This window comes from Phycodurus eques, chromosome 21 (genome assembly GCF_024500275.1).
Source record: "Phycodurus eques isolate BA_2022a chromosome 21, UOR_Pequ_1.1, whole genome shotgun sequence".
NCBI classification, from domain to species: Eukaryota; Metazoa; Chordata; class Actinopteri; order Syngnathiformes; family Syngnathidae; genus Phycodurus; species Phycodurus eques.
Window position 1 is genome coordinate 690306 of NC_084545.1, and position 26866 is coordinate 717171.

The 26866-nt window shown below is 44.4% G+C and overlaps 4 protein-coding genes across 9 annotated transcripts; all 4 read left to right on the plus strand.

The window, feature by feature from the left end:
- The first annotated feature begins 104 nt into the window (after positions 1-104).
- apodb (apolipoprotein Db) lies at positions 105-2982 on the plus strand. Of its 6 annotated transcripts, none has more exons than XM_061666371.1 (5): positions 105-185; positions 884-998; positions 1074-1195; positions 1296-1381; positions 2270-2982. In XM_061666371.1, exons 2-5 carry the CDS (start codon positions 885-887, stop codon positions 2500-2502), a joined length of 555 nt encoding a protein of 184 aa, XP_061522355.1. In that variant the 5' UTR covers positions 105-185; position 884; the 3' UTR covers positions 2503-2982. The 6 variants fall into 6 exon arrangements, with proteins under 6 accessions (XP_061522355.1, XP_061522358.1, XP_061522359.1 ...); XM_061666374.1 differs by having other exon boundaries at positions 114-185; positions 832-998; XM_061666375.1 differs by having other exon boundaries at positions 115-185; positions 881-998.
- Positions 2983-3282: 300 nt separating this feature from the next.
- Positions 3283-5338, plus strand: otos (otospiralin). The gene is made up of 4 exons (XM_061666637.1): positions 3283-3467; positions 3594-3659; positions 4071-4094; positions 4961-5338. The coding sequence occupies exons 2-4, from the start codon at positions 3602-3604 to the stop codon at positions 5146-5148; spliced, it is 270 nt and encodes an 89-aa protein (XP_061522621.1). The 5' UTR covers positions 3283-3467; positions 3594-3601; the 3' UTR covers positions 5149-5338.
- A 707-nt stretch (positions 5339-6045) lies between these two features.
- cops9 (COP9 signalosome subunit 9) lies at positions 6046-9449 on the plus strand. Its single transcript, XM_061666353.1, has 3 exons — positions 6046-6215; positions 6456-6528; positions 9281-9449. The coding sequence occupies exons 1-3, from the start codon at positions 6153-6155 to the stop codon at positions 9316-9318; spliced, it is 174 nt and encodes a 57-aa protein (XP_061522337.1). The 5' UTR covers positions 6046-6152; the 3' UTR covers positions 9319-9449.
- Positions 9450-11347: 1898 nt separating this feature from the next.
- and1 (actinodin1) lies at positions 11348-18381 on the plus strand. Its single transcript, XM_061667038.1, has 5 exons — positions 11348-11429; positions 14694-14830; positions 16305-16700; positions 16803-17061; positions 17408-18381. The coding sequence occupies exons 1-5, from the start codon at positions 11348-11350 to the stop codon at positions 18379-18381; spliced, it is 1848 nt and encodes a 615-aa protein (XP_061523022.1).
- Positions 18382-26866: the final 8485 nt, after the last annotated feature.

Sequence of the window (26866 nt, forward strand, 5' to 3'; positions counted from 1 at the left end):
CATCACAAAGCGCTTGCGAGTCGAAATGAAGACCCTACTGCAGACGTCCAATCAGCGTCGACGCGAGATGTGACGTCACGGCGTGAACACGCCCCCCCCCCGCCCCCAGTGTTCCAGAGGTTAAACACCTCCAAGAAGCAGAAGATAGAGTTCAGGACAAAAGGATCAGGATTTATGTGATCAAGGTAAGGGCTCTCACCTGATGCATGATGGGAAATGCATGTTTTTACTGCTTCATTTCAAAAGCTTTGTATTCAAATCGTGTGTGCATAAATGCAGTGATAGTGAAGAGCACAATAGTAGTGTAGTATTAGTATAGTAGTTTGTATGAAAATATTGATTGTAAATTGTATCAATGCACAGATTTGTAAATGACAGTTACGGCTATTATTTAATCACGTCAAGAAAGTCCCACTCGCGTGTTCCACAACTTGTTAAACTTGCACGACGAGTTTGCGCACACAATGTTATTTGTGAAGTACAATGTGGCGTCTCAGATTGCAAGGTTTGTGATAAGGGGCTGTGTCAAAGGGAAGGGTGGGAATTCGCTGTCAAATTTGACAGTCGTGAATTTTCCGACATTTTTGTGTGGATCCATACGGAACGGGTAGTTGAAGTCGGCAAATTTCTCTGCTTCGGCGGTAGTTTCGGAGGCTGTATGAAAGAGAATAGCAGAAAGTCAGGAGATTTAGCCACAGTTTAAGAGGCGACCAGAAGAATTTACCCATTTCCAAGGTAGTAGTTTCTGATACTTGCTTCTCCTGCAAAGTTGAGAACTGTAGCTGTCCAGTGATTTCTATTATTATTTTTCTTTTTCATACGTCACACCAGAAGTGGAATGTATCAATCTATCAATCTGAGTTTCTCTCCCGTCTGCAAGAAGCATGTTGCCGTTGTGCGTCGTCCTGGCGTTGTTGCCGCCGCTGACCTCGGCGCAGACGTACCGCTGGGGGGCCTGCCCCACCCCCAAGGTGCAGCCCAACTTCAACCTCCAGCAGGTAACCCCCGACGGCGGCCGCTGGATGACGTGGCCGCTCGCCTAACGCGCCTCCTCTTGTCGTCGTGCTCGTTAGTATTTGGGCAAGTGGTACGAGATCGCCAAGCTGCCCGCCAGATTCGAGAGGGGCAAGTGCATCGAGGCCAACTACGCCATACGACCGGACGGAACCGTCCGGGTGTTGAACTCGCAGTTCTAGTGAGTCTGGACTTCTCTTTCTTTCATCGTTTTTCGAGGCCATGGAGCCATATTTGCTAACTGTGTGTGTGTGTGTGTGTGTGTGTGTGTGTGTTCCCAGTAAAGACAAGGTGAGGACAGCAGAAGGGACTGCGGTGGTCCACGACCCGAGAGAACCGGCCCGAATTGGAGTCAGCTTCTCCTACTGTAAGTCATTTTTAAACAACACAAGAAGAGCACTGTTGCCGGGTTGTTGAAATCGACCACGGTGCACCTCGTGAGCCGCGACAAAAGACGCACACAAGTACAATCGTATCTTTTGTGTGTTTGTGTTGACAACGGAGGCCTGTTTAGTAATCTGCAATCCGGCCCCGTAGTCTCTCCGCGGTCGTCTCTGTCCTGCTTAAGTGGATCCTGTGAACACGTCATCACATTCTTATGACTTTCCAACAACGGCCTCGTGATTGTGGGATTTAAAAAAAAGAAAAAGAAAAAATGGTCACTGCTTGCTGACTTCTATGGCCACAAGAGGAACTATGTCACTGTGTTACAACTCAACCATATGTGAGCTAGCTTGTCGTTATCTAGTAGTTAGCTTAGCTCCTCTGTTAGCAAGACAGTAGCAGAAAGACATCGGCCAACATATGAAATTCTACTTTTTGTTTGTGTGGTCATTCGCAGGTTGATGGTGTGATTTGAATCACGTCAACAAGTGCTTTGCTAACTGGTTAGCCGTGTCTATCTATCTATCCCTCGAGTGCAAACTGGTTAGCATTCCAGCTAGCTAGTAACGATCCCGTTAGTTAGTAGTAACGACAGACAGATTGTTGACGTATTTCTCTAAGATATGTGTGTTACGCTACCGTTAGCATGTTAGCACAGACTGGCCTGTCTTTAAAAACAAATCCCACTTTTCAACTCATAGGGTCACTGTTGGGTCATTATTTTGTTGAATCAAATCAGGACTTTTTGAACCAAGGGTCTAAGGGTCTAAGCTAGCTAAGCTAAGCTAGCTAATGACGTGTAGAGGTTACCAGAGTGGTTTGGATAAAAATGCAACGAATCATTTGCACCGGCATCCGCCTCTGCCCGCAGTCACCCCCTACAGTCCGTACTGGATCCTGAGCACGGACTACAGCAGCGTGGCCGTGGTCTACTCGTGCACCGACATCCTGCGCATATTCCACGTGGAGTACGCGTGGATCCTGGGCCGCTCGCGTTTCCTGCCGGACGAGACGGTGCGCTACGCTCAGGACTTGCTGCTGGCTGAGGGCGTGGACCTCTTTCGCATGACCACCACCGACCAGACGGGCTGCGAGGACAAGTAGCCTGATGCTGCTACGTGCTCAAATGCTACATGAATAGCTTCATCATTTAGCTGAGCGCACATTTTCACTGTGATGTCAAACGCACTTCCGGGTGGCAAAACACTTTGCAATGGCACCGCCGGCACACAAACACTTTGACAAAACCATATTTGACCTAACAAATGTCCGCTAGCCATCGACGGGGGTTATGGAAATTAACACAGATGTTACTTACGGTAATTATAACACGGCAAAAAACTGCGGTTTGTAACACACACGGAGCAGCAACGCATACAAACAAACACGCTTGGTCGAAGCTTGCTTTTATAAATACACCATTTTGTGATTTATTTCATTGTCATCCACCTGCTCATTTAACAAATGGGGGAAAAATGGACTAGTAATTGAATCATAATCGATTATGATATGGTGTTATAATTTGTACTTATGCTACGTACCAGAGAGTACTTATGATTGCAATAAATATCATTTGTGAGTTGAAAGAAGAAAGTTGATGTCCTCTGTGTAACTTTGCATATAAATTGGAATTATGTTTTTTTTTTTTTTTTCTTAGGTTTTAGTGTACCCTCACTGGCCACTTCATTAGGTACACCTTACCTTCGCAGTCAAACAAGAACCAAAATAAGAGCTGCAAATATTAAAAATGAAACAAAGGTCCTTATTAGGTTGACCTTTATGATTCACTTATGTGGTCTTGCAGCTCTTGGATTGATTGATTGGTTGATTTCAGGTTTGAATGTGCCAATTTAAACAATCCCCCAAAAGTTTTAACACGCATGCGGTGCATCCCATTCTACAAGTGGTCAACTGGGCATGTGCAGGTGTGTGTGTGTGTGTGTGTGTGTGTGTGTGTGTGTGTGTGCGTGTGTGTGGTGTGGGGGCGAGTTGTTCTTCTTCCTGGTCTCAGCCAAGACGAAGCAGAAGACCGCCGCCAAGCAGCAGATCAACAGCAGCACTCATAACAGGTACATTTAAAGAAGAAAAACAATCTACCTTGTACCCGAATACATTTTGCACTCATAAATGAGTTGTGAGCTTGGATGTATGTAAACATCTGAAACATGACTTATTCTGTTTGTGTTTATTTGAAGGCGACGAGATGAAGAGTTTGCTTTGCCTCACCGTTCTAGTTTGTGCCTTTGTTTTCCACGTCAGCGGTGAGTTATTTTTTCCAGGTTATTTGGCTTTTTAATATTCTGAAAAAAAAGATAGTACAATAGTACAGTGTGAGTTTGATCGTTGTATATAAAAAGGGTCAGTAATCATGTTCAATGTGCAGTTGTATATAAAAAGGGTCCGTAATAATGTTAAATGTGCATCAGATCAGTGGTTTTTTTTTTTTTTTGCACTGCGTGTGTACAAAGACACTTCTGTGTGCTGAATTCCTCCACATCCAGTGTGTGTGTGTGTGTGTGCGTGTCTTGTCAGTGGTCTGCAATTTTATTTGGAGAAGCTGGCACGTCCCCTAAAAGTCTGTCCGAGCTGAATCCCGCCTTTGTGTGTGGGAATATTTGGAATGCGTGCTAAATGTTTATTTTTCTCCCCTCGCTCTCCTTCCTGCTCCACAGAGGCCAGAGTCATCCCGGAGGGAGGTAAAGCATAAATGCAACTCTTCTATCACTACAACTTACACATTTAAATATGTAACTTTTTACAAATGTATTTGGACACATACTTTAACAAGGAGAATGAAATGAACTACACCTTTAACAAATATGGATTACATTTGATATCCCATTTAATTTTTAAAATATCTAAATTAAAAAAAAAATTGGTATACATAATGTAAAATGGGGAAAAAAGGAATTTGTGGCAAAAGGTGCAACAAATCATTGTTCAATTTATTTGACTGTTTTTTAAATAATAAAATATACTATTATTATATTGGTTCTTGAAGTGTTCCTCCTCCTTTTTTGTGAATCTAATTTTGTATTTGAGCTTTGAAATAAACTACTTCATTCATTTTTATACTGCGTAAACACACTTGCGGAGTGTAATCTATATAAATACTGTATATCAATTTGAGGCAAAAAAGGCAATAAACCATGAGCAGATTTATTTTCAATTCATATTATGTTTTGAAGTCCAATAATAATACACTGGTATAAATACTGTATATTTTCATAATATTGTAATTATGAAAAATAAAACAAGGAACAAAATTGGAAGTGACTCATTGTTCCATATATTATTATATTATTATTTTTTGTAATATTTTAGGTGTGGGCCTTCGACAGAAATGTCCTTGATTGATTAATATGTGAAATATGACAATATACTCCTTATATATTGTCAGTATGTATTTAGAGGAAATGGTCATGAATATAGTGGTGTTATTTTAAAAAATGCTCTATAAATCAAGTTGATGAAGTGCTGGACTGAATGTCCCGAAGGTTGCAGCTTGATAAAAATGGAGAAAAAAATGAAAGCGCAATCATCTGGCCTTCTTGGTTTTCAGTGCCGTATGACGAAGCCCCCGCCGTCCCTTACTGGCCGTACTCCACCTCGGACTTCTGGAACTATGTGGAGTATTTCAGGTCCATCGGGGCCTACAAGCACATAGACGAGATGGCGCGGGCCTTCTTCGCCCACCAGCACCTGGGTGACACGCTGGGCTACGACAGCAATGCCGGACACGAGCACTGAGGGGCCACGATGAGCCAGGAGACCCTGGAAGTTCCACAAAAGGCCAAACATGCAGTTTGCAGTTTTAGTAGAGCCATACTTGTAGATTAAGGCAATGGTAGCATTTTTTATTTTTTTAGGTATGTATGTTGCTTTCATGCAATGAACTTCAAATAAAGCCACAATTCTTCGACTCGTTTTTAATTTTTTTTCATTATTATTCTGTAACAAGTGTGAATTTTATGTGAGTTTTGCCTGATTGTAATTTATTCTGACAGGGATGAAGGGGGATATAAACAGAAACATTTTTGTCAAATTTAAACAAGGTATTTTTTAAAAACACATCGTTTATTGGTTTCAATTAGTTAATAAGAACAAAATGAACTTTATTTTTCTTTAAATTGTTGTTGTTTCTTTTAATTGTTTATTATATATATTAATTGTTTATTGTTTATTAATGACGAATGTACAGTTTGGAACTATCGTCGACAGGTACCCGAGTTTGAAACGGAACAGTAAAGCTTTGTTTTGCTCGAACAACATTTGTCGAACTTGAAAAAGAGAAACAAGCAAAACACTGTTTTGACAAAAAATACTTGGTTGATGAATAACAGCATCTAAAATAAATAATTATTATTTATGAGTGATGACGAAAGTACTTGTTAGGAACATTCATAGACAGACAACCGGCTTGGAAGCCGAGTACATTTCAGAGTCGTACGCACGTTCTTTTGTGTTGTAACATTCATAAAACACAATGCTATCAACATTTAAAGAGAGATAAGCACACATATTTGTTAAAAGAAATAGTTTATGATCAATATAATCTAAAATAATAAAGGCAACATCATTCTAACTTTTAAGCGTTGACGAACGTAAGTACGGAACAGTTATCGTCAGCTGGCGTTTGAAGCCGAGCATATTTCGTGGTCGCACGCGCTTTGTTTTGCTCCTAACAGCTAGCACTTGCTACCAGAGTCGCCCAGCTCAAATCTGACCGGCGCTGCTGTTAAAGCGACATCAAAATGAAACCTGCCGTGGACGAGATGTTTCCTGAAGGAGCTGGACCGTACGTAGATCTGGACGAGGTTTGTTGTTCGTTTATTCGTTGAGATTAACTCGGCTAAACTACCTAGTTTACGGCCCGTGTTTGTGTTGTAATCGCTTCGCCTGGTTATCTTGTATGCATAACTAATAAACGGACTACGTGTCTTTATGACACTTACAGTAATGTGCATTTTAAAATAATAATAAATTACATAATGTAATATGTTGTACTCGGCAGTGATGAAGCGATCCAAGTGTGTTGTACTGTCGTGTGCCTGCAGGCAGGGGGCAGCAGCGGCCTTTTGATGGACCTGGCAGCCAATGAGAAGGCAGTTCACTTGGACTTCTTCAATGGTAAACATTCCAACGTTTAAGAAACGACAAAACCATCACCAGAAACATAGAAAAGTGGATTTCAGTTTATTGCAAATGATGTATAATCTATATCAGGGGTGACCAAAGTATGGCTCCCGCGGTTCTTTAATTAAAAAATACTGTAATAATTATTTTACATGATCAAGAATTCTGTCATATTTGTTGCATTCATATAGCATATTCCCTAAAAATGGTTGTTGTTCATTTAATTTTGTGTAAGTATTAACAAAATTAAATATTTGTTAATTATAATTGAGCTAATTAGTAATATGATAAAAATTATGATATGATAAATATTGTTTTATTAAAAAAACTATTTGCATACACATTAAATTGTTCTCTTTTTAACATGGCTTCTCTCCATTTTAAAAAGCAAAATGTGCGACACCGGCTATATCTTACATATTTCATATAAATGTGCTGCTCATTATCAGTCCTGCGAGGGGAAGAAATTACATTTGGGGAATTCATTTTAGAATAATTGCAACTGTTTACATTAAAAATCATCCATACATCCATCCATTTCCTGTACTGCTTTATCCTCACTAGGGTTGCGGGCGTGCTGGAGCCTAACCTGGCTATCTTCGGGCGAGAGGCGGGGTACACCCTGAACTGGTCACCAGCCAATGGCAGGGCACATAGAAACAAAAACAAAAATATTCCCACTCACATTCACACCTACGGGCAATTTAGAGTCTTTAATCAACCTAACACGCATGTTTTGGGGATGTGGGAGGAAACCGGAGTGCCCGGAGAAAACCCACGCAGGCACGGGGAGAACATGCAAACTCCACACAGGCGAGGCCGGGATTTGAAACCGGTCCCCAGAACTGTGAGGCAGATGTACTAACCAGTCGTGCCAGCCCATTAAAAATCTATTAATTATTAAATAATTGCATATATTTATAGTATTTCTTTGGCTTTTTTTATTCATGACATCCAGTGCTGTAAAATTAGAAGTAAAGTCAAATGCTATTGAATACATCTCGTGCCGTTCAGGTCGTCCCGTCACCCTGCTTCAAAACTTGAATTTATGTGCCAGCTGGCACGCATACACAAGGTTTAAAAAAAAAAAAAAAAAAAAAAGAACAAACAAAAGCCCTTAGCAAATGTGTGTGTTTTTTTTTTTTTTTTTTTTTTATATAACATGCTGCGTTTGGCTACCGGCTAAACACAATTTAGGCTGAGCAGCACAGGAGCGCAGTGAAAAGAGCTGATAGTTAAAAGGAGACGGGCGGCACGGTAAACGTGCTTTACGGCGGAAACGCAGCACGATGCTTCGCCAGTCAGCTGCTTTGAGCGCGCACGCAAACGAGCACACACATGGCGCTCGTTAACGGCGCTCGCGCGCACGTCAAGTGGTCACGAGCTCCAGAGATGGGGACGCCAACGTCTCGCTTTTGAGGCAGCGTAGACGCTCGGCTCGTTCTCGAATACATTTCATTGGATAGAGAAGAAGGCCTTGTCTTCGGAAAGGATTCATTCGTACATAAAGGGAGGACATTGGATCAATCTTTCTTTCTAGTTCATTTTGTAATAAATACAGAAAACAGTGGGGGGAAAAACTTTATATTCAGTAAAAAAGCAGAGAGGGAAAGACTTTTTTTATTATTGTTTTTAAAATAAATTGATGAAATAAAAATGTAATTAAGGGGGGAAATTTGGATGGTTTTTATACTAAAGTGATAAGCACGTTTTGTTGCATAAAAAAATTGATGAATTTGATGATGGAGAAAATAGAAAAACATCTTTTTGTAATAAAGAAAATTCACAGAAAGTAGATATATTTTAATACAGCCTTAATAATACATGCATTTCAGAATAGAAAAAAAAAGATATATATATATATTACAATTGCAAAAAGTTATTTTCATATTGAATAGAAAAAATGAAAAATAATTATAATAGATCTTTAAAAATCTGATATTTTGTAATAAAATCAAAAAAAATAATGTATAACAGAGAAATAAAAAATCTGATAAATTTTATTTTGTAAAAAGAATCGGAAAAAAATGTAAGGAGAAAATTTGGATACCTTTTATGATGGAGAATATTTAGAAAAAGCATCTGATACTTTTACAACACAAATACAGAAAACTTGGAAATAAAACCTTTCTGATGCATTTGAAAACAAATGGAGAGTTCTGTGATAAATTTATAATAAACAGAGAAAAATAGAGGACAAAGCTTTTGTGATACTTTGTGTAAAAGAAAAATATATTCCACGCAGAATGAAGCAACAAGGGAGCGTCTCACCTCTTGAACTACACAAGTTAACCCTCAGCAAATAAAATAAAATACAGTCAAACTACTTGCCCTTTGAAGGCGAGTCATGGAGAGGGAACGGGAAGGTTGTAACACTTAATACTGCCACCCGGTGGCCAATGAATGATGACAAAATCATGTGCCGTTTCAATGGTTCCGTTGGCTCTAATTGTGCAGAGCAGAAAGTGACAAATGTCCGCATTGCCTCGGAGGATGTTTTCATCAAACCTGCCTCGACTGACCTCCTCCTCGCGCTCGTCTCCTCCTCCCAATAACGCCGTTCAATTATTTACGCAACCTCATTTGGCGCCTGAAATTCACTCATTCCATCTTGTTTTTGTGTAGATAACACACAAAATAAAGCTTTCAGATTTCGGATTTATATTGCACTTACAGGCAAATAAAATGTAAGAAAACCTCAATAAAGTCATTTTCTTCCCTCTTTGTTTCTTGTTTCGGCCTCCAGACTTTGAGGACCTTTTCGACGACGATGACCTGCAGTGACCCCACATGCGTGCGTGCGCGCGCACATACACGCACACACACACACACACACACACACGCCTTTCTGAATATGTACATATGAAAACTGTCCTTTTCAAATAAAAGTTGATTTAAAAAAAGCAGCAGAAGCAACCAGGTGTTTTTTCATGGCCGACATTCCAGCTTTGGGGAAAATTATGCGTATGGTTTTGGGGATTGCAGGTTTGAAACACCTGTCGGCAAAACGTAATTACAAACGAGACGCGGCCCGACAGGACGGGAGGCGTCGAGAAATGCCAGCAAACGCTCGCGCGTTCGGTGCCGCGATTGTTTGGTCTTGATGGTGACATTGTAACCATGGCAACAAAGAGGAACAAAAACAAGACTTTCCCTTACCAGCGTCCACATAAGAGTTATCATTGTAAACACCGCGATCACAATCATGCTGTGACAAATATTTCAACGCAACTTTTGTACGTTTGGAGTCTTTTTTCTGCAAGGAGATGAAAGGACAGAAGGCAAAAAATGAGGTTACGGTATCACTGAAAGGTCGCACTCAGGGCCCAATCAAGAGCTGAGATCTGAAAGAAGTGGGCGTAACCAACGAGCCTCTTGCTGCTCATTGTACAATATCAGCGGGAAAAGTGTGGGTGTCGAACCCACTCGACTAGAAAAGGCCCGGTGTCTAATAAACTCGCATGGAAAGTGGGAGTATTGAACCCACTGAACCGGAAATGTGCGGATGTCAAACCAATGACTGAAAAAGTGTGGGTGGCAAACCCACGTGCCAGGAAAAGTGTGCGGGTTGAACCCAATTGCTGAGGAAAAAATGTGGGTGTCGAACACATTCACCAGCAAAGTGCGGGTGTTGAAACCTTTCACCGGGAAAAGTGTGCGGGTTGAACCCAATTGCTGGCAAATAATAATAATTTGTTGTTGAAGGTTTGAAGTCCTAATTGCTTAAAAAAAACAACAACAACAACGTGAATGACTGTGCCACGCATTCCACACAGAGTCCAAAATGTCCAATTTGTGTCTTCAAGGCCAACGTGTCTCGACACATTGGAAGTGTGCAGGAAGCTGAAGATTAGCAGATTCCTCATGTGCAGACCAGCTGTTCTTCTGCGCCCGTGTGAGCGCGCGCACTCCCACTGAGCCGCAAGCTGTGGTTTGCGTTTGCGACCTCCGAGAAGTGCTTACGTGGCACCCCTTTAGCTTCTCGCGTTCTGGCACCTCTGTGACGCCGTCGGCACCCGAACGCATTGCGGGCTTCACGGAAAGGTCTTCGGCGCGCTTGAAATCGTGTGTCAATGCCGAGAGATAACATCAACAACAAGACACGACGACATGTAGAGTAAATTCTTGAAAGTATATCGTAGCAATCCCCAGTGGCTGTAATGCAATTTATAAACATGTTTTTGGTGAATTCTTGTCTCTGCATTCACACTCAGTATGGGGTATAATATTCATATATATATATATATATATATATATATATATATATATGTAATAAATAAAAAGTGAATAACTTCAGCAATAACAACACATATACATACTTTTGATGCAGAGTATTAGTGTGAATGCATCTCAGCATTCCCTTTAGAAGCCAACACTGAAAATCATCAAGTATCAAAATCAGAAAAAAAAATCCCTCCCGCTTTTTTTCTTCCGGCTTTTAATTACAGTTCCTCCCATTGGTCCCAGCCTTCAGGGGCTCTCGGCCAATCGGGTCCCTTGTTGAGGTTGCCCTCCACTATGTGTGTGTTAATGAATACCTGTTGTGTGTTTGTGATGATGGGCCTGGTTTAAAACCTGGCCCAAGTCCTTGTGTGGGGCAGTTTGTCTCAGGGAAGCCTGCATCACACACATACGCACACTCGGTGTTCCGCAAGAGTCCCTCTCGGACCCACATTGAGACTTGTCGGCCAACTACAGGTAAGAAGGCGTTGGGGCTCTCCAGAGAAGTTTCGTCGAGGTTATTCATTTTTCTGTTGGGTGTGCAAAGTACTTTTGCAATTCTTTTCCCCTCTGACAGGAGCCGAGCCAAGTCATGGCTGCCCCGAAGAGGATCGGCCTCTCCGCTGTGATGGTTGCAGCCTCGCTGGCGGCCATCGTCGTCATGCTGCTGCCCGGTGAGTTGACAACGCTGCGTCGAGGGCGCTCAAGGTTGTTGCCGCCAAAAGTGCTGACAAGACTTGCCGAGAGGCTTTTGAAAAGTGACCGTAAACCACCTTCATCCGTGCTCAATACACTACAGGCACAGATGGCAAAAGTACTCAACTACAGACACTTGTGTTAAAAAAGACGTAAAATTTAAAGATTAAAAATTGTCTTCTTTTAAAAGAAATGTATTTAATATTTAAAAATACATCTATACATCACACTTTTAATATGACATATGTATAACATTAATACACATGCTGTGTATATTTGATGTTAAAAAATACTGTAGATATATTATATATTTATTCATATATAAAATATATTAATGTTTTAAAAATGTATTTAATTAATGTTTCTTTTATATCATTTAATAAAAAAAAATATTTGAATGCTGTATACATGTCTAGAATTTTAAATACATATTTGTAAAATATATCTTCACTGACTGGCTGCCGGAAGAAATCGTATTATTCTTATTGTAACATGCATCCATTTCTGGCTCTCTAAAATTTGACTAAATCGATCAAATCTATCTGTAATATTGATGTAGGGCATTATAATGTAGAATTACTACCATTACTACCTAACCTTTACATTCATTCTTATGGGTGTCATTGTCCTAAATGATTCTATAAAAAACACGAGTAATTCATTTAACTTGATCAAATTCATTTCGTTATTCATTCTGTTTAGGTCATGACGGCGAGTAGCTAATGTGGAGCCTTAGTTTCCAGTCACGTCTCAATAATAATAATAAGAAGAATTATCATGTCCATAAATGCTCTAAACGTTAGCTGTGCCCCCGCACACCTGCTTCCACTCTGCTCAGGTAGGAGGTGAATGGCAGCTTTACAAGCTCCGCCCCCCGTCTTTGCCATTTGAATGCCGCTGTAGAAAAATGTTTACCTGTCAGCATCTGCCCCTCAAAGTGCCGACTGCTTCCAGATGTGCCAGACAGACACTTTTTTAAGTGGCTCATAAAAAAAAAAAAAAAAAAAAAACATACACTAAGGAAGCATCAACAAGAGTCAGCCTCACTAAAAATATCTGGAAAAAAGTCCAAAAATAACACTTCCTTTTTTTATTTTATTTTTTAAATTTTTTTTTTTAATTTTTTTTTATTTTGACCAGTTTTCATTTTCTATAAATAAATGCTCCAAAACAGTGGTTCCCAATCTTTTTACACCAAGTACCACCTCGGAAAAAAATACTTTTTAAGTACCACCATCTTGACCAGCGTTCGTAGTGTAGGAGGCCTAAGGGTTCATCAAACGTGAGACAGTCTTTATTTGTAAAAAGTATGTTTAAAAATTATTACAAGCCACTGTAACATTTTGCACAATTTGAACATTAACACAGCACTTAAATATAGGAAAGGGGGGGAAAAAACGGTACTAAAATAAGCATTCATTTAAAATATAGTGCATGTAGAAGGGAAATTTTTTTTTTACCTAAATGAAAGAACAAAAATGAAAAATTGTACCTGAATAAAACTTTGAAAACAAAAAGTTCTTCAAAAGGAAATGCAAATGTATTGAGCATAAAATTTAAATAAAACTTAAGAGTACTTGGGCAGTGGTTCTTTTGCTTACCACTAGAGGGAGCCTGTGTGCCACTAGTACCATACATTCGTAATCACTGCTCTAAATCAATGACAATAACAAAACTGTACTTCAATTAAGATTGAATTAAAATCTATTGCACTTCCCCCCCCCCCCCCAAATAAAAGTTTAAAAACAAACAGTTTGTAACGATGAAATGCAAATGTACAGAACGATTGTTTTTTAAGATTTGCCGATCTAAATGACAATACTTCCATTTGAAATTTGTGCATTATGTTGTCAGAAGTTTTGAAAATAAAACAAAAGATACATTTTTCTCCTCAAACGTATACCTATAAATAGCAAAATCACGGAAACAGATCATTTAGCTGTCCCGAGCTGTACACTTAACATCAACTTCCCGTTATAGAGCCCATTAGTGCTTCCTTTTGATTCATCAGTGATGTTTTGACTCAGCCTTCCTCCCTCGTCATCGTCATCATCATCATTGCCGTTGCCCTCCTGCTCGTCGTCGTCCTCTCCTTCTGCAAAGCATTAACACCTTTTCCCTGTGGAGATGAAAGAAAAGCTGAATTCGCTCTTCCTTCACACATACGCACGCGCGCGCACACACACACGCGCGGACATACAGAGCTTTTCAAACACAGCACGGGGTTAGTATAAAGAGGCCCACCTATAAAAGGTACAAAGAGCTGCGGAGGCGAGCAACCTCCGGCCTGTTTAGGCGGGAATGTGCGGCCGTAAGCGTTTGAGCATCATCGTCGTCATCCTCGTCAGCGTCATAGGTGGTGTTGGGGCTGCAAACGTTTGGTTGACACGCGCGTTGCGTTTCCTCACTTGTGTGTTTGCAGCCGACGGTGTCTGCAGGCCCGATCGCCGGCGAGAACAAAAGAGACGGTAATCCTCAACAACTCCCTTTCACAACACTCCCCTCACTGCATTTTACACTCCTATTAAGACTTAATAACAAGTCATATAAGAAGAAGTAGTACTTGTGGTAGTAATAGTAGAGGACAGAGGCTGTAGTACAAGTAGAAGTAGTAGTATGAGTAGATGTAGAAGGAGTAGTACAAAATGTAGTTGTAGAAATAATAGTAAAAGTCGTGGTGGTAAAAGTAGTACTCCAAAAGAGTATAGTAGTAGTGGTAGAGGAGGTAGTAAAAAAAAAAAAAAAGTAGCAGTGGCAGAAGGAGTAGTAAAAGGTGTAGTCGTGGTAGAAGAAGTAGCAGAAACAAAGTAATAGTTGTGGTAGTAGTACATGACGTATTTAAGAAAGTAGAAGTACTAGTAGGAGAAGTGGTAAAAGAAGTAGTGGTAAAAGTAGTAGTAGTAATACTCATAAAACAAGTAGGAGTAGTGGTAGAAGTAAAATAAGTGGTAGTAGTCAAAGTAGCAGTATTAGTAGTAGAAGTAGTAGTGGTAATAGTAGCTGGAGTGATGCTAAAAGTAGTCGGAACCGTAACAGTGGTAGTAAAAGTAGTTAGTAGTGATGAGGTAAATGATCAGCTGATGGCGAACTCGCACGTGAGAAAGTGCCGTTTGCTTCTCCGTCGCCTCCAGCCGAGTCAGATCCCGTCCCGAACGACATCGAGGCGAAACTCTTGAAAGTCATCAAAGTGGCGGGGAACTTTGCTCGGCGGAATTAACGGCCTCCTGTCTTCCTTCCTTCAGCGGAAGCGAGGGCGGAGGCGGCGTCGGCGGCCCGGCGGAGGCTGAGCCGTAGCCGCAGGAACATCAGCTGGTACAAGCAGCACTCGGACTTCTGGAACTGGTACAAGTACTTCACCGACAACGGCAACCAGGAGGCGGTGAGTCGGCGCCACCGCCTGCTCTGGAAAAAGTCTCCTTCTCGTATTGAGGTTTTTTTTTTCCTCCCCCCCACTGTGACGTCACACGCACTCACAGGTACCAACATTTCAGATAGCGCCATGAGGAAACAAACCCTTCCATATCATTGGCCTGAGGAGAAAATGGACTAAATAGCTTGAATAATGATTTGAACATTTGTAGTTTGAACGTCTCAAGCGTCAGTCGAAAAGAAAATGTTACGCTAGTTCCAGGTTGACGGTTCACGTGATCATTGAGGGACTGGCTAATTATTTGACTTGGACATATTACAAATCGCTCTGCTGTAATTGGGAATCAATACAGAAGAAAAATATGGAATAAATGTCATCAAGTTATGATTTACTATTCTAAGGCCACGGAACACAATCGAAAAAGGTCATACTATAACACTCAAACCTTTTACACCAAGTACCAACTCAAAAAAATACTTAGTAAGCGCCATCGTGGCCAACATTAAAATATGTGTTCATCAAAAACAAGGCAAAAAGTATGTTTAATATTACTGTAAGCCACTGGAGCATGATGCTCATTTTGAACATGAACACATACAGGAAAAGAGAAAAAAACTGCACTTCAATTATGGTACCTTTAAAATGTACGTGATATACAAATTGTACCTACCTAAATGTTTGAAAAAAAACAGTCCTCAAAAGATGAAATGCAAATGTATTGAACTGAGAAGTTAAATACAACTGAACTGTACTGGGCGGCACGGTGGACAACAGGTTAGAGGGTCTGCCTCGCGGTTCTGAGGACCAGGGGTTCAATCCCCGGCACCGCCCGTGTGGAGTTTGCAGGTTCTCCCCGTTTTCTCCGGGCACTCCGGTTTCCTCCCAAATCCCAAAAACATGCACGGTAGGTTAATTGACGACTCTAAATTCCCCGTAGGTGTGAATGTGAGTGCGAATGGTTGTTTGTTTGTAGGTGCCCTGCGATTGGCTGGCAACCAGTTGGGTGTGCCCCGCCTCCTGCCCGATGATAGCTGGGATGGGCTCCAGCACGCCCGCGCGACCCGAGTGAGGAGAAGCGGCTCAGAAAATGGATGGATGAACTGTACTGTGGGCTCCCTCCAGTGGTGTAAGCAAGAAACAATGCCCATCCTTGCTTACACCACTAGAGGGAGCCCACATACCACTAGTACCACACTGACTCACTGCACTAAATGACAATTTGTATTCGGAATTTGGGATTTAAAAGATTAAGTGGAAATGTGTTGGACTTTAAAAGTTAAACTCAACTGAACTGGTTCAAAATGTACTCTATTGGATTGGAAAACAATTTTAGCCACGAGCGTTTGAACATTTCATTCAGCGATTCTTTCTCATACCACGAAGTAGAGAATCACTGCTGTAACACCTATCAAATTACACTCCAAAAATGATCCCAAAGAAAAGTTTCATAATGTGGGCTAAATTGAAAACCGGACATGTTCAGGTTCAGGAGCTGGACCGCATCTACCTGGCCTACCTCCAGAACAAGAACCGCGCCGAAGGCCGTCGCTCGTACAAGGCCTACCTGCGCCACCTGGGGGACATCTACAAGACGTGCGCCGACTCGGACGACCCCAACTGCGTGGCGTCCCACACCGGCAGGCCCAAGCCCGAGCCCCCCAAGCCTGCGCCGCTCAAAACATGCGACCCCACCAAGGACGCCTCCTGCCTGTACGCCGCCCTGGTGGCCGGAAAGAGTCCCTACCTGCCGCTGGTGTTACCCGCCGCCGCGCCTCCGGTTAAGGCCCTTGCCCCTCTTTTTGCGCGGTCCGCCGCCCCAGCAAAAGCTCCTCAGTCGGGTTACTACTACGCACCGTCGTCAGTTTCTTTCCTGTCCAAGGTATGACATCACACAACATTTAATTGGCACCAGTGTGTCCCAACCTTCTGAGCCAAGGCGCAAATCATTTAGAAACGGATTCCAAGTGTTCCCTGTTTTCAGGAGCAGAAGGCCGAGCTGCTGCGCATCTGTGCGGCCGAGGACGTCGAGTGTCTGCAGTACCACCTGAGGGCCGCCTATGGTTACTCGCCCTCTGCCGGGACGCCGCCGGCTTACGCCCACTTGGGCTGCGACCCCCAGACGGATCCCGCTTGCAAGCCCCAGCTGGTGCAGAAGGCCCCCTCTGGCCTCTATCTGAAATACCCTAACTGTGACCCGCTCAGCGACCCGTACTGCGCCTACGCCGCCTCCCAAGTGGTGAGTTTTGATGATGTCCCGGCATGAACAAATCAGTGGTGGCAAAAGTACTAACCAGAAGTCCAGAAAAGGACTGGTGCATCGCCTTCGCCTGGCCCGCTGCCGTTTACGTTACGTTACGCAAACCAGATCAGAATAGATCATGTCACATGTAAACAGTTGAGCTGAGATCTTCAATCGGAATGATTTCAATCTGAAAGGGGAAAAAAAGTGCATATAAACCCGGCTACTGTGAATTACAGATGTCTGTAAAATCTACTGAAGTACAGTACAAAGTATTTTGACTTGGTTACCTCCCATCACAGGCACAAATTCTACGCTACTGTCTTTGTCCTTCCAGGCTCCCCGAGCCCCCAACCCGCCTTCCCCGGCTGGCCCCGGGTCCTGCAATCCCCTCTTTGAGGACGGTTGCAACCCCCTGACCGCCACCAAATACGCCACGCCCCCAGAGGCGTACAAACAGGGCGAAAGTGAGGAGGCGGCCTCCATCCCCGCCCCCCCTCCCGCCGCAGACCACTACAGCGATCCCTACGGCATGTATAGAGATGCTAATGCTAATGCTGACAGAGTCACCGACCTTTACGCCATGTACCGCCAGGTTAGCGCCCCGGTCCCCCCGCCCGCCAACGACCCGTACGCGATGTTGCGCCGCTTCATGGCCCACGCTCAGGGCAGCGACCCGTACGCACCCCGCACGGAGGCCACGCCCGAGTCCAACTCCAACGATCCCTTCTCTGCCATGAGAGGTGCCACGGTCACCACGCACCGCCACGGCCACCACGGTGCCCGGCAACACTACTCGTTCTCTCACCCCGCTTATGAGGAGCCTACCCGGGAAGAGCGCCACCCTCTAGGCCCTCCAGGTAAAACTAAGGAGGGCTACGACTGCTTCATCGGCTACGACCGCGAGTGCTTCCCGGTGCAGTCGGCCGAGCCTCGGTCGGGCGCCCACCGACGCATCCCCTACCCCGCCGAGGCCTACGAGCCCCACCTGAACGGCGACGGCACCCGCAAGGGCGTTCTGGAGCCGCCCAACCCGCACTGCGACCCCGAGTACGACCGCGACTGCCGCTTGCGCCGCTTCGAACCCGAGCAGCCGCGCCACGAGGCCCAACCCGAGCGCCACGAGGCTAAACCGGAGGCGGCGGGCGGCGGGCTGCAGCCGGAGCGGGACCCTTCCGAGGCCGAGCCTTACCAGAGCGGCCAGGAGGAGCCTCACGTGTCCAACCAGCCGCCGCCCCCTCAGGGAATGCCCAGCCTGCAGGACATACTGAAGCACTTCGGCGACCAGTTCCCGGAACAGGACGACTACCGCAAGAAATAAACCACAAATGGACGCCAACTTGTAGATGGACTTGAAAACACAAGCAGTTTCAAAGCTTCTGCCCCACCGGACCCCCACGCGACACCCGTCTACGGACACCATGAACCTGAGAGCGTCTTTCGGTCAGGAAGGAGCGCCCTAACTTCGCCTCGCCTCACCTCCTCCGAGCACCGGAATGTGTTGTGACTTGCTCGGCTTTGCTCCGCCAGCTAGCCAGTGACCAATTATGGAAAGTTCTTTTTCACTTTAAATGTTCGAATAAAAAGCTCTTGAAAGCTGTTTTTAGCCCCTTTCCTCTGTGCAGAGTAAATGTCTAATCACCGCATCATGTTTTTACATGCGGAATACACAGTTGTGCCGGCATTACGTTTTTAACAACAAATTGAATGTGTAATCAGAAGTCATGGAAACTCGACAACCAAATATTCAAGCATACAACTTGCTCAATTTATGTGAAGAGGGTTTTGGTGGCTTGTAACATCTGTAAAAAGTGAAGAAAAATGCAAATTTTGGTACTGAGTTTCTGCCAAAGTAAAAGAAACAAATACATTTAGAAAAAAGATGACAAATTTGATTTGCCTTAGTGGACCACAAAAAAGAAAAAAAAAAAGGTGGTGGCCCGGCTCAGGCCCCCAGGCCACGAGTGTGACGCGTGTGCTCTATTCATCCATCCATCCATTTTCTACCGCTTATCCGAGGTCGGGTCGCGGGGTGAGTAACTTTAGCAGGGACGCCCAGACTTCCCTCTCCCCGGCCACTTCATCCAGGTCTTCCGGGGGAATCCCGAGGCGTTCCCAGGCCAGCCGAAGGACGTAGTCCCTCCAGCGTGTCCTGGAACACCTCACCGGGGAGGCGTCCGGGAGGCATCCGAATCAGAGCCCCAGCCACCTCATCTGGCTCCTCTCGATGTGGAGGAGCAGCGGCTCTACTCTGAGATCCTCATTTCGGCCGCTTGTATCCAGGATCTTGTTCTTTCGGTCACGACCCACAGCTCATGACCATAGGGGACGGTAGGAAGATAGATCGACTGGTAAATTGAGAGCTTCGCCTTTCGGCTTAGCTCCTTCTTTACCACAACGAAAGAAGGAGCAACAGAACCACATCGTCTGCAAAAAGCAGAGATGCAAGACTGAGGCCACCAAACCGGACCCCCTCTATGCCTCGGCTGCACCTTGAAATTCTGTCCATAAAAGTTATGAACAGAATCGGTGACAAAGACCAGCCTTGGCGGAGTCCAACCCTCACCGGAAACGAGTCTGACTTACTGCCGGATATGCGGACCAAACTCCGACTCCGGTCATACAGGGACCGAACAGCCCCTATCAGGGGTTTCGGTACCCCATACTCCCGAAGCACCCTCCACATGACTCCGCGAGGTACACGGTTTTGGAGAAGCTCCAAGTCCACAAAACGCATGTAGACTGGTTGGGCAAACTCCCATGCACCCTCAAGGACCCTGCCGAGGGTGTAGAGCTGGTCCACTGTTCCATGGCCAGGACGAAAACCACAATGCTCCTCCTGCATCTGAGATTCGACTTCCCGACGGACCCTCCTCTCCAGCACCCCTGAATAGACCTTACCAGGGAGGCTGAGGAGTGTGATCTCCCTGTAGTTGGAACACACGCTTCTAAAAAAGGGGGGCCATCACCCCAGTCTGCCAATCCAGAGCCACTGTCCCCGATGTCCATGCGATGTTGCAGAGGCGTGTCAACCAGGACAGCCCCCCAACATCCACCCCCGGGACCTTACCACCGAGGACCTTTTTAACCACCTCGGTGACCTCAAACCCAGAGATAGGAGAGCCCGCCTCAGAGAACCCACACTTTGCTTGGGAAGGCGTGTCGGTGGAATAGAGGAGGTCTTCAGAGTATTCTCCCCACCGACTCACAACGTCCCAAGTCAGGGTCAGCAGCGCCCCATCCCCACTATACACAGTGTTGGTGGTGCACTGCTTTCCTCTCCTGAGACGGCGGATGGGTGGACCAGAATTTCCTAGAAGCCGTCTGGAAGTTTTTCTCCATGGATTCACCAAACTCCTCCCATTCCCGAGTTTTTGCTTCAGCGACCACCCAAGCTGCATTCCGCTAGGCCAGCCGGTACCCATCAGCTGCCTCAGGAGTCCCACCGGCCAAAATAGCCCGATAGGACTCCTTCTTCAGCTTGACGGCATCCCTCACCGTTGGTGTCCACCAACGAGTTCGGGGCTTGCCGCCACAATCTTCCCCCACCATCGGAGTCAACTCCCCACCAGGTGGTGATCAGTTGACAGCTCCGCCCATCTCTTCACCAGAGTGTCCAAGACACGCGGCCGCTAGTCAGATAAAACGACCACAAAGTCGATCATAGAACTGCGACCCAGGGTGTCCTGGTGCCAAGTGCACGTGTGGACACCCTTATGCTTGAACATGGTGTTCCTTATGGACAATCCGTGATGAGCGCAGAAGTCCAATAACAGAAAACCGCTCGGGTTCTGATCGGGGGGGCCGTTCCTCCCAATCACGCCCTTCCAGGTCTCACTGTCATTGCCCACGTGAGCATTGAAGTCCCTCAGCAGAACGATGGAGTCCCCAGCTCTCTAGCAGCCCCTCCAGCTCTCTAGCACCCCCTCCAAGGACTCCAAAAAGGGTGGGTACTCTGAACCGCTGTTTGGTGCATAGGCACAAACAACAGTCAGGACCCGTCCCCCCACCCGAAGGGGGAGGGAGGCTACCCTCTCGTCCACCGGGGTGAACCCCAACGTACAGGCGCCGAGCCGGGGAGCAATAAGTATACCCACACCTGCTCGGCGCCTCTCACCGTGGGCGACTCCAGAGTGGAAAAGAGTCCAACCCCTCTCGAGAGGACTGGTACCAGAGCCCAAGCTGTGCGTGCAGGCGAGTCCGACTATATCTAGTCGGAACTTCTCGACCTCACACGCCAGCTCGGGCTCCGGATCGCCAAGGTCTCCGCCTTCGGCCACCGCACAGCTTGCACTGCACCATTTTGCATTTGCTTTAAATGTCGTCTGTGTGAGAAAATGGGTAAAAAAAAAAAAAAAAGTTTTGTCGGATAATCTCCAATAGTGCTGCAATGTCGGCGCAGCCTTTAATTATTCTTAAAAAGTCCGGTAAAGGAAAAAGAAACAAAAAATACTTGAAAAAATTATTGAAATACTACATACCAATACATAAAAAAGTGTGACGAATAACAGACTCCAATCAGGATCAATCCAGACTGAATTGTAATCTGATCTGGAATGTTTGTTGTTTGGAATGATTATGAATATGATTACACTTAAATGAAATTAAAATCTGATCTGTAATATTTAAAATGTTTCAGAAAATGATCAAATTAAAATAAAATGTCCATTTTATTTAATTTAATTTACATCTGATCTTTTTTAATCATTTCCAACATCACAGAAGGAATGGTTTTCTATTAAATAATGGCATGTGATGTCTGTAAAATATTTGTAAATGCAAACAATGAGAGAAAAATATACATATATGAAGAAAATAAAAGGTCCACTCAAGTGTGTTTTTTTTGTTAGTGTATGATAAAAATGGGAAAAAATAAATACAAAAGTAGTGGCGCACAACATTTAATTGCACTCCAAATAACAGTGTAACGTTAATGTGTGTAAAGATGGAATCGGATGATGTCACCGGCGACAGTATTGTTGTTATTGATTGATTCCCAAGGTTGAACAAGCGAGTCACAAAGCTGCCGACTTCCCGCCAACGTCGAATGAAAGCCTGGTAACGACGAGGAAATGGAAGCCAGCAGGCGTCACACGGCATCCCGCGGCGTTGCTGAGACGTGGTGTCGTGCGTATGTGTGACTCGCGTTCGAGTGAGCGAGACCCCTTTGATCCTAAAATACACAGTCCAGCTCTTCGCACCTGTCGGCGGGATCCTGTTGACAATGTGTGATTCATTGTGACGCACAACACTTTGGCATCCACAATGTCAAATCAGATTCAATTAAAAAGATCGATCGTGACAGCCCTCAATCTAACCCCTAACTGTAACTAACAGTAGCGCTACTTGTAACCATACCCTAACCTGAATCTTATCACTAACTCGAACTAACTCTATCCCCAACCCAAACTATTGCCAACTGTTACTATAACCCAACCCTAACTGGAACCCAACCCTAATCCCAAATCCCAACTCTAACTCTTGTACCAACTTGTACCTGAACCCTCCCTCTAAACCTGCCCTTACCCTAATCCCAAACCAAACCCGACCAACTCAACCCTAACCCAAAGGCCTGATGCACACATAAAGATAATCGGGCTGTTTCTCTCCTAATTTTGCCCCTTCTTGACCAAGTGTCCAAAATGGGTCTGGACAATATTTCAATATTTGTGATCAAAACTCTTCACGTGTGTGGGGAAAGCCGACGTCTCCCGATTCACGACTCCGTGAACTGTGACATGAAACGGACCGTAGCCAATCAAAGAAGCGCCGTATACTGACAAACACGGAAGCGTTCATAAATGAGAACAAATATTTCTTACCCGATGTTGTTTTTGGCCGTGAAGTGGCTTCACCTGATGGCAAAAAGTATTTTCCAAAGCAAGTCTTTGTTGATGACATCACCACTCTACAAGACTCCCGCCGCCGGTCTCTTTGGCGACACTTGGGAAACATCGGTCAAACATAGCCGATCTGTCTTGGAGGACTAGATTCTAGATCAGTGGTGGAACAGAATCTTGAGATTGTGTGTTGAGATTATCGGAGAACACCACACTCAATACGACCAAAACTGTTAAATGCCTGATTTTTTTTTTTTTTTTTTGTCATTTAATCTTCATGTGTGATTAAAAAAAAAATATTTGAAGATTTGAAAAATCTTTATGTATGTGTGTACCAGGCCTGACTCTAACCTAACCTATCCACTAACCCTACCCAACCCTAACCGTCTAATCATAACCCTGAACGCAATCCTTAATTCTAGCCTGATATTTTCACTTCTTCTTTTTAAACAATGAAATGAATTTCGGTCATACCACAGGCATGACGACGCACTCGCTGTAATTATCGATCAACCTTTTGACAGCATGAGTGGAACATTGAAAACATCCGTTGGAGCGCCATAAATCAAACCCAAGCGAGAGGCAATTGCATTGCGACTCTGCTTTGCGTTTCAAAAAATAAAATCAACCCAGCAAAAAAAAACACAAGTGACAGCAACATTTTTGAGATGAACGAGCACAGCTTTAACCCGAGTTGAGAGAAAATGGCCTTTTGTGTACATAGAAAAAAAAGTTTCAGATGTTTGAGTTCAGCTCACACGAATTGGAACACAAAAGTGTTGCTTTTATCCTTTTGTTGAGTGCAAATTGGCAGTTGTGTTGCATCAAGTGTCACTTTGATGTCTTCGTCTTACTGATGCACTTGTGATGCATAACAAACTTTTTTTTTTTTTTTTTGTTCCCCCTTCACATTGTGTGCATGCACTCCCAAGGACAGTGAGCCAGTCATCACTTGTCCCCAGGGGGGGAGGGGGGGGGGGGGGGCACGGCCAGTGTTGTAGGACAGCATTAGAGGAGGCGGTGGACCGTCTTATCAGAGCGAGGCAGCGTTGCTCAAAGACACACGGAAAAAACTTCTTTCATAGTAAATTGACGGGGAATCGGCTGCTATTTAATGAGAGTTGGAAGCGACGCCGGCGGCGTCGCAACTTGAGGTGGCACCCGGCGGCCATCTTTTGGTCCACATTCAGTCACTTGTGACCGCCGAGGCTCAGCCAGGCCAGGCGGAAACGGTGGCCTCGGGTCGCCGCGGCAACCTTGCGCCGATAGATATCCTCACACCCCTCGCGCCCTTGTGCGGTTCTGGCGATGAGCGCTGGCTTTCTTTTGCCATCCTCGCTCATCCGTCAAGCCGCAGCACACCGCTCGAAGGGGGCACGTCCCACCCTTACTGTGCGTCTGATTAAATATGAATCTTCTTTCAAATCCCTGCCAGCCTGCTCGCTCTCGCTTTATGCGTGTCATCATGTCTTTTAGCCAAACTTAGTGCTGCCCATCAGGTGCCCCCCTCCCTTACCCTCCACTTTAATTAAAGCAAAGTAATGGAACAGTCTAGAAATTAAAGGGGGAATGGCGCTAAAAGTAGAGCAGCCGGTTTGTTTTCTCCCAGCGTGACTAACTGAATAATTGTTGATGAATAGAACAGTACACAGTGCGTGCGTATGTGTGTGATATTGGAATGTGTGTGAATTCTGTAATGAGAAGAATGGAAGAGAGTCTCTTGGCGTCCCTCAAGGATCCTCCCTACCGCCACTCGTCCTTGATTGGCAAATACATTTCGTTTGCTCTACTTTTTGGCTTAGAAACTGCTCAGCTGGAAGTTTTAGTGGATCATAAAATTGGAACATTCCGAGGTGGTAGTTGACAACACAACTGTAAGAAAGACTATGAGATTTTTTTGTCGGTCGACTCATGATGCCAAATTTCATTTTGCTCAGGAAGACCGTGGAGTTGATCACACATCCTCTGTTCTGGGAAGACTTTGGAGTGTGTCTGTGAGACTTTTGGTCCATTTGTGAGGTCAGAGGTGTTCTTCCACACCTAACTCACCAAAGCACACCCTTAGAAACCTTGCGTTGTCCCGCAAACCGATAGTCCAAAAATGTCTCGCCAAGATAATTGCAATTTCGAGACATGTAGTCCAACCTCGAACTGATTTGTTGAGTCAATAACTAACTCATTGACTGCCAGAATTGCTCGTATTGGCAGCAGCCGTTTTGGAGCGTTTTGCAGCTGACGAATTGAGATCCGAAAACGTTGAATGCGGCAATACCGTCGATCGACCAATTGTATGTGATTGGCTCGCACGGCAGGGGGGCGGAGCATGAAGCGAGCAAGTCCAGACAATTGGATAAGAAAACAACAAAAGTCATCGATTTAAAGTCATCACATTATTAAGGGGCGGAAAGACAAGTTTGGAACCACTCGACCATGAGAAAATGTCTCCAAAAATTTCGATGTGAGGAAGAATTATAGAGCAAAAAGTCCCTCGGAGGGGGATGTGCACATGAGGAGATGCAAGATAAGCTTTGAGGCAGAACAACCACAATAAACCTTTGTATTTACAATACAAACCATTACGCACTGCAGCAAATGTTAACATTTACTGTCTGGAAATCCATAGGACGCTGATCTGTGCGAAGCCGCACACATTGACGTTAGCTACCCTTAAAGTCATTTTCTTGACCTCTGATTTACGATTTGTGCCCTCGGACACGACCGGAACAAATTGTATCTGGAAGGCACGGAGATGTTGATAAGACCTTCATCACACACCAGATGTTGGGTCCAGATCTGACTGACCTCGTGGGGCTGACCTATTTGAGAGTTCATCACATTTCACCGAAAAGAGAGTTCATCACATTTCACTGAAAACGGTTTGCAATTCCGCATCGCCAGCAGCGCAGAGAATGCGTGGACGGAATCCGTCAAATTCGCTCACGATCAGACAAACTCGACTCTCCCGTGAAAAGGCCAAAGCGAGCCTAAAATCATGAAGAAGAAGGACTGTTTCATGTCTTGTCTCTTAAAAACATTAACCAATTAGTGCGATTGTACTGTACCTCAATTACTTTTTATTTGAGTCATTGGAATGTGCGATGGAAATCTGGATGGAATCTGCTCTTATTGACTTTGTGCTGCCCTCGGCTCATTAATCAAAAGAGGGGTCGGGTTTCAAACCCTAATTTGAAACCCTAACCCTCTTTTGCAACCCTACTTTCAAAACTTAACCCTGTTTTGAAACTCTACTCTGAAACCAGAACCCTACTTTGAACCCCTAACCCTACTTTGAACCCCTACTTAGTTACCCTAAGCCGCTTTTGAAACCCTAACCGTACTTTGAAACCCTACTTTCAAAACCTAACCCTTTTTTGAAACCCTACTTTGAAACCCTAACCCTGTTTTGAGACCTTTAAACATATAAACACCTCTAATGAGGAAGTCAATCAGCTATGAGATTTTTTTTCATCTTTTAGCGTCTTTGTAAGGTGCTCATTGAAGGATTGTAGCTTTCTTTTAGCTTTGTTAGCACACATTTAAAAAAAAAAATAGCTTCACAAGTTCATAAATAATTTTTTTGTATTATTATTATTTTGAGTACAGTGAGTTGTGTTTTGCTTTCTAGGAATCGAGCAGCTTAGCAACACGTTTTTGTTTTCTGTGCTTCCACGTGCGACGCTAATTGCGCTAATCGGCGGATTGTGTCTTTCTTTCAGCTTGTTGCCTCGTGTCCATTCGTAAATGTTGAAAATAATCAACACAAGTTGGCAATTAGAGGCCTACGCTTCAACTGGGCTCACGTGTGATTCATCACTTCAGCGTTTGGCGACACACTTCGGCGAGCGGCCTTTCCATGTCGCCTTCTGACATTCCAGCCGTTTGCCGTGACCTCCCGCAACCCTCGACAACTCCCAGTGAAGACGCTGCAATCGTGTCCGCAAAAGGTACACCAAGCAACAACACTTT

What these genes read in the sequence shown, in the direction of transcription:
- apodb (XM_061666371.1), top strand. Translation starts at nt 885, where the DNA reads ATGTTGCCGTTGTGCGTCGTCCTGGCGTTGTTGCCGCCGCTGACCTCG. An exon ending in CCAACTTCAACCTCCAGCAG is followed by an intron (nt 999 to 1,073) that starts GTAACCCCCGAC and finishes CGTGCTCGTTAG; the next exon opens with TATTTGGGCAAGTGGTACGA. An exon ending in GTGTTGAACTCGCAGTTCTA is followed by an intron (nt 1,196 to 1,295) that starts GTGAGTCTGGAC and finishes GTGTGTTCCCAG; the next exon opens with TAAAGACAAGGTGAGGACAG.
- otos (XM_061666637.1), top strand. Translation starts at nt 3,602, where the DNA reads ATGAAGAGTTTGCTTTGCCTCACCGTTCTAGTTTGTGCCTTTGTTTTC. An exon ending in CTTTGTTTTCCACGTCAGCG is followed by an intron (nt 3,660 to 4,070) that starts GTGAGTTATTTT and finishes CCTGCTCCACAG; the next exon opens with AGGCCAGAGTCATCCCGGAG. An exon ending in CAGAGTCATCCCGGAGGGAG is followed by an intron (nt 4,095 to 4,960) that starts GTAAAGCATAAA and finishes CTTGGTTTTCAG; the next exon opens with TGCCGTATGACGAAGCCCCC.
- cops9 (XM_061666353.1), top strand. Translation starts at nt 6,153, where the DNA reads ATGAAACCTGCCGTGGACGAGATGTTTCCTGAAGGAGCTGGACCGTAC. An exon ending in CGTACGTAGATCTGGACGAG is followed by an intron (nt 6,216 to 6,455) that starts GTTTGTTGTTCG and finishes GTGTGCCTGCAG; the next exon opens with GCAGGGGGCAGCAGCGGCCT. An exon ending in TCACTTGGACTTCTTCAATG is followed by an intron (nt 6,529 to 9,280) that starts GTAAACATTCCA and finishes TTCGGCCTCCAG; the next exon opens with ACTTTGAGGACCTTTTCGAC.
- and1 (XM_061667038.1), top strand. Translation starts at nt 11,348, where the DNA reads ATGGCTGCCCCGAAGAGGATCGGCCTCTCCGCTGTGATGGTTGCAGCC. An exon ending in CAGTTTCTTTCCTGTCCAAG is followed by an intron (nt 16,701 to 16,802) that starts GTATGACATCAC and finishes CCCTGTTTTCAG; the next exon opens with GAGCAGAAGGCCGAGCTGCT. An exon ending in CGCCGCCTCCCAAGTGGTGA is followed by an intron (nt 17,062 to 17,407) that starts GTTTTGATGATG and finishes AGGCTCCCCGAG; the next exon opens with CCCCCAACCCGCCTTCCCCG.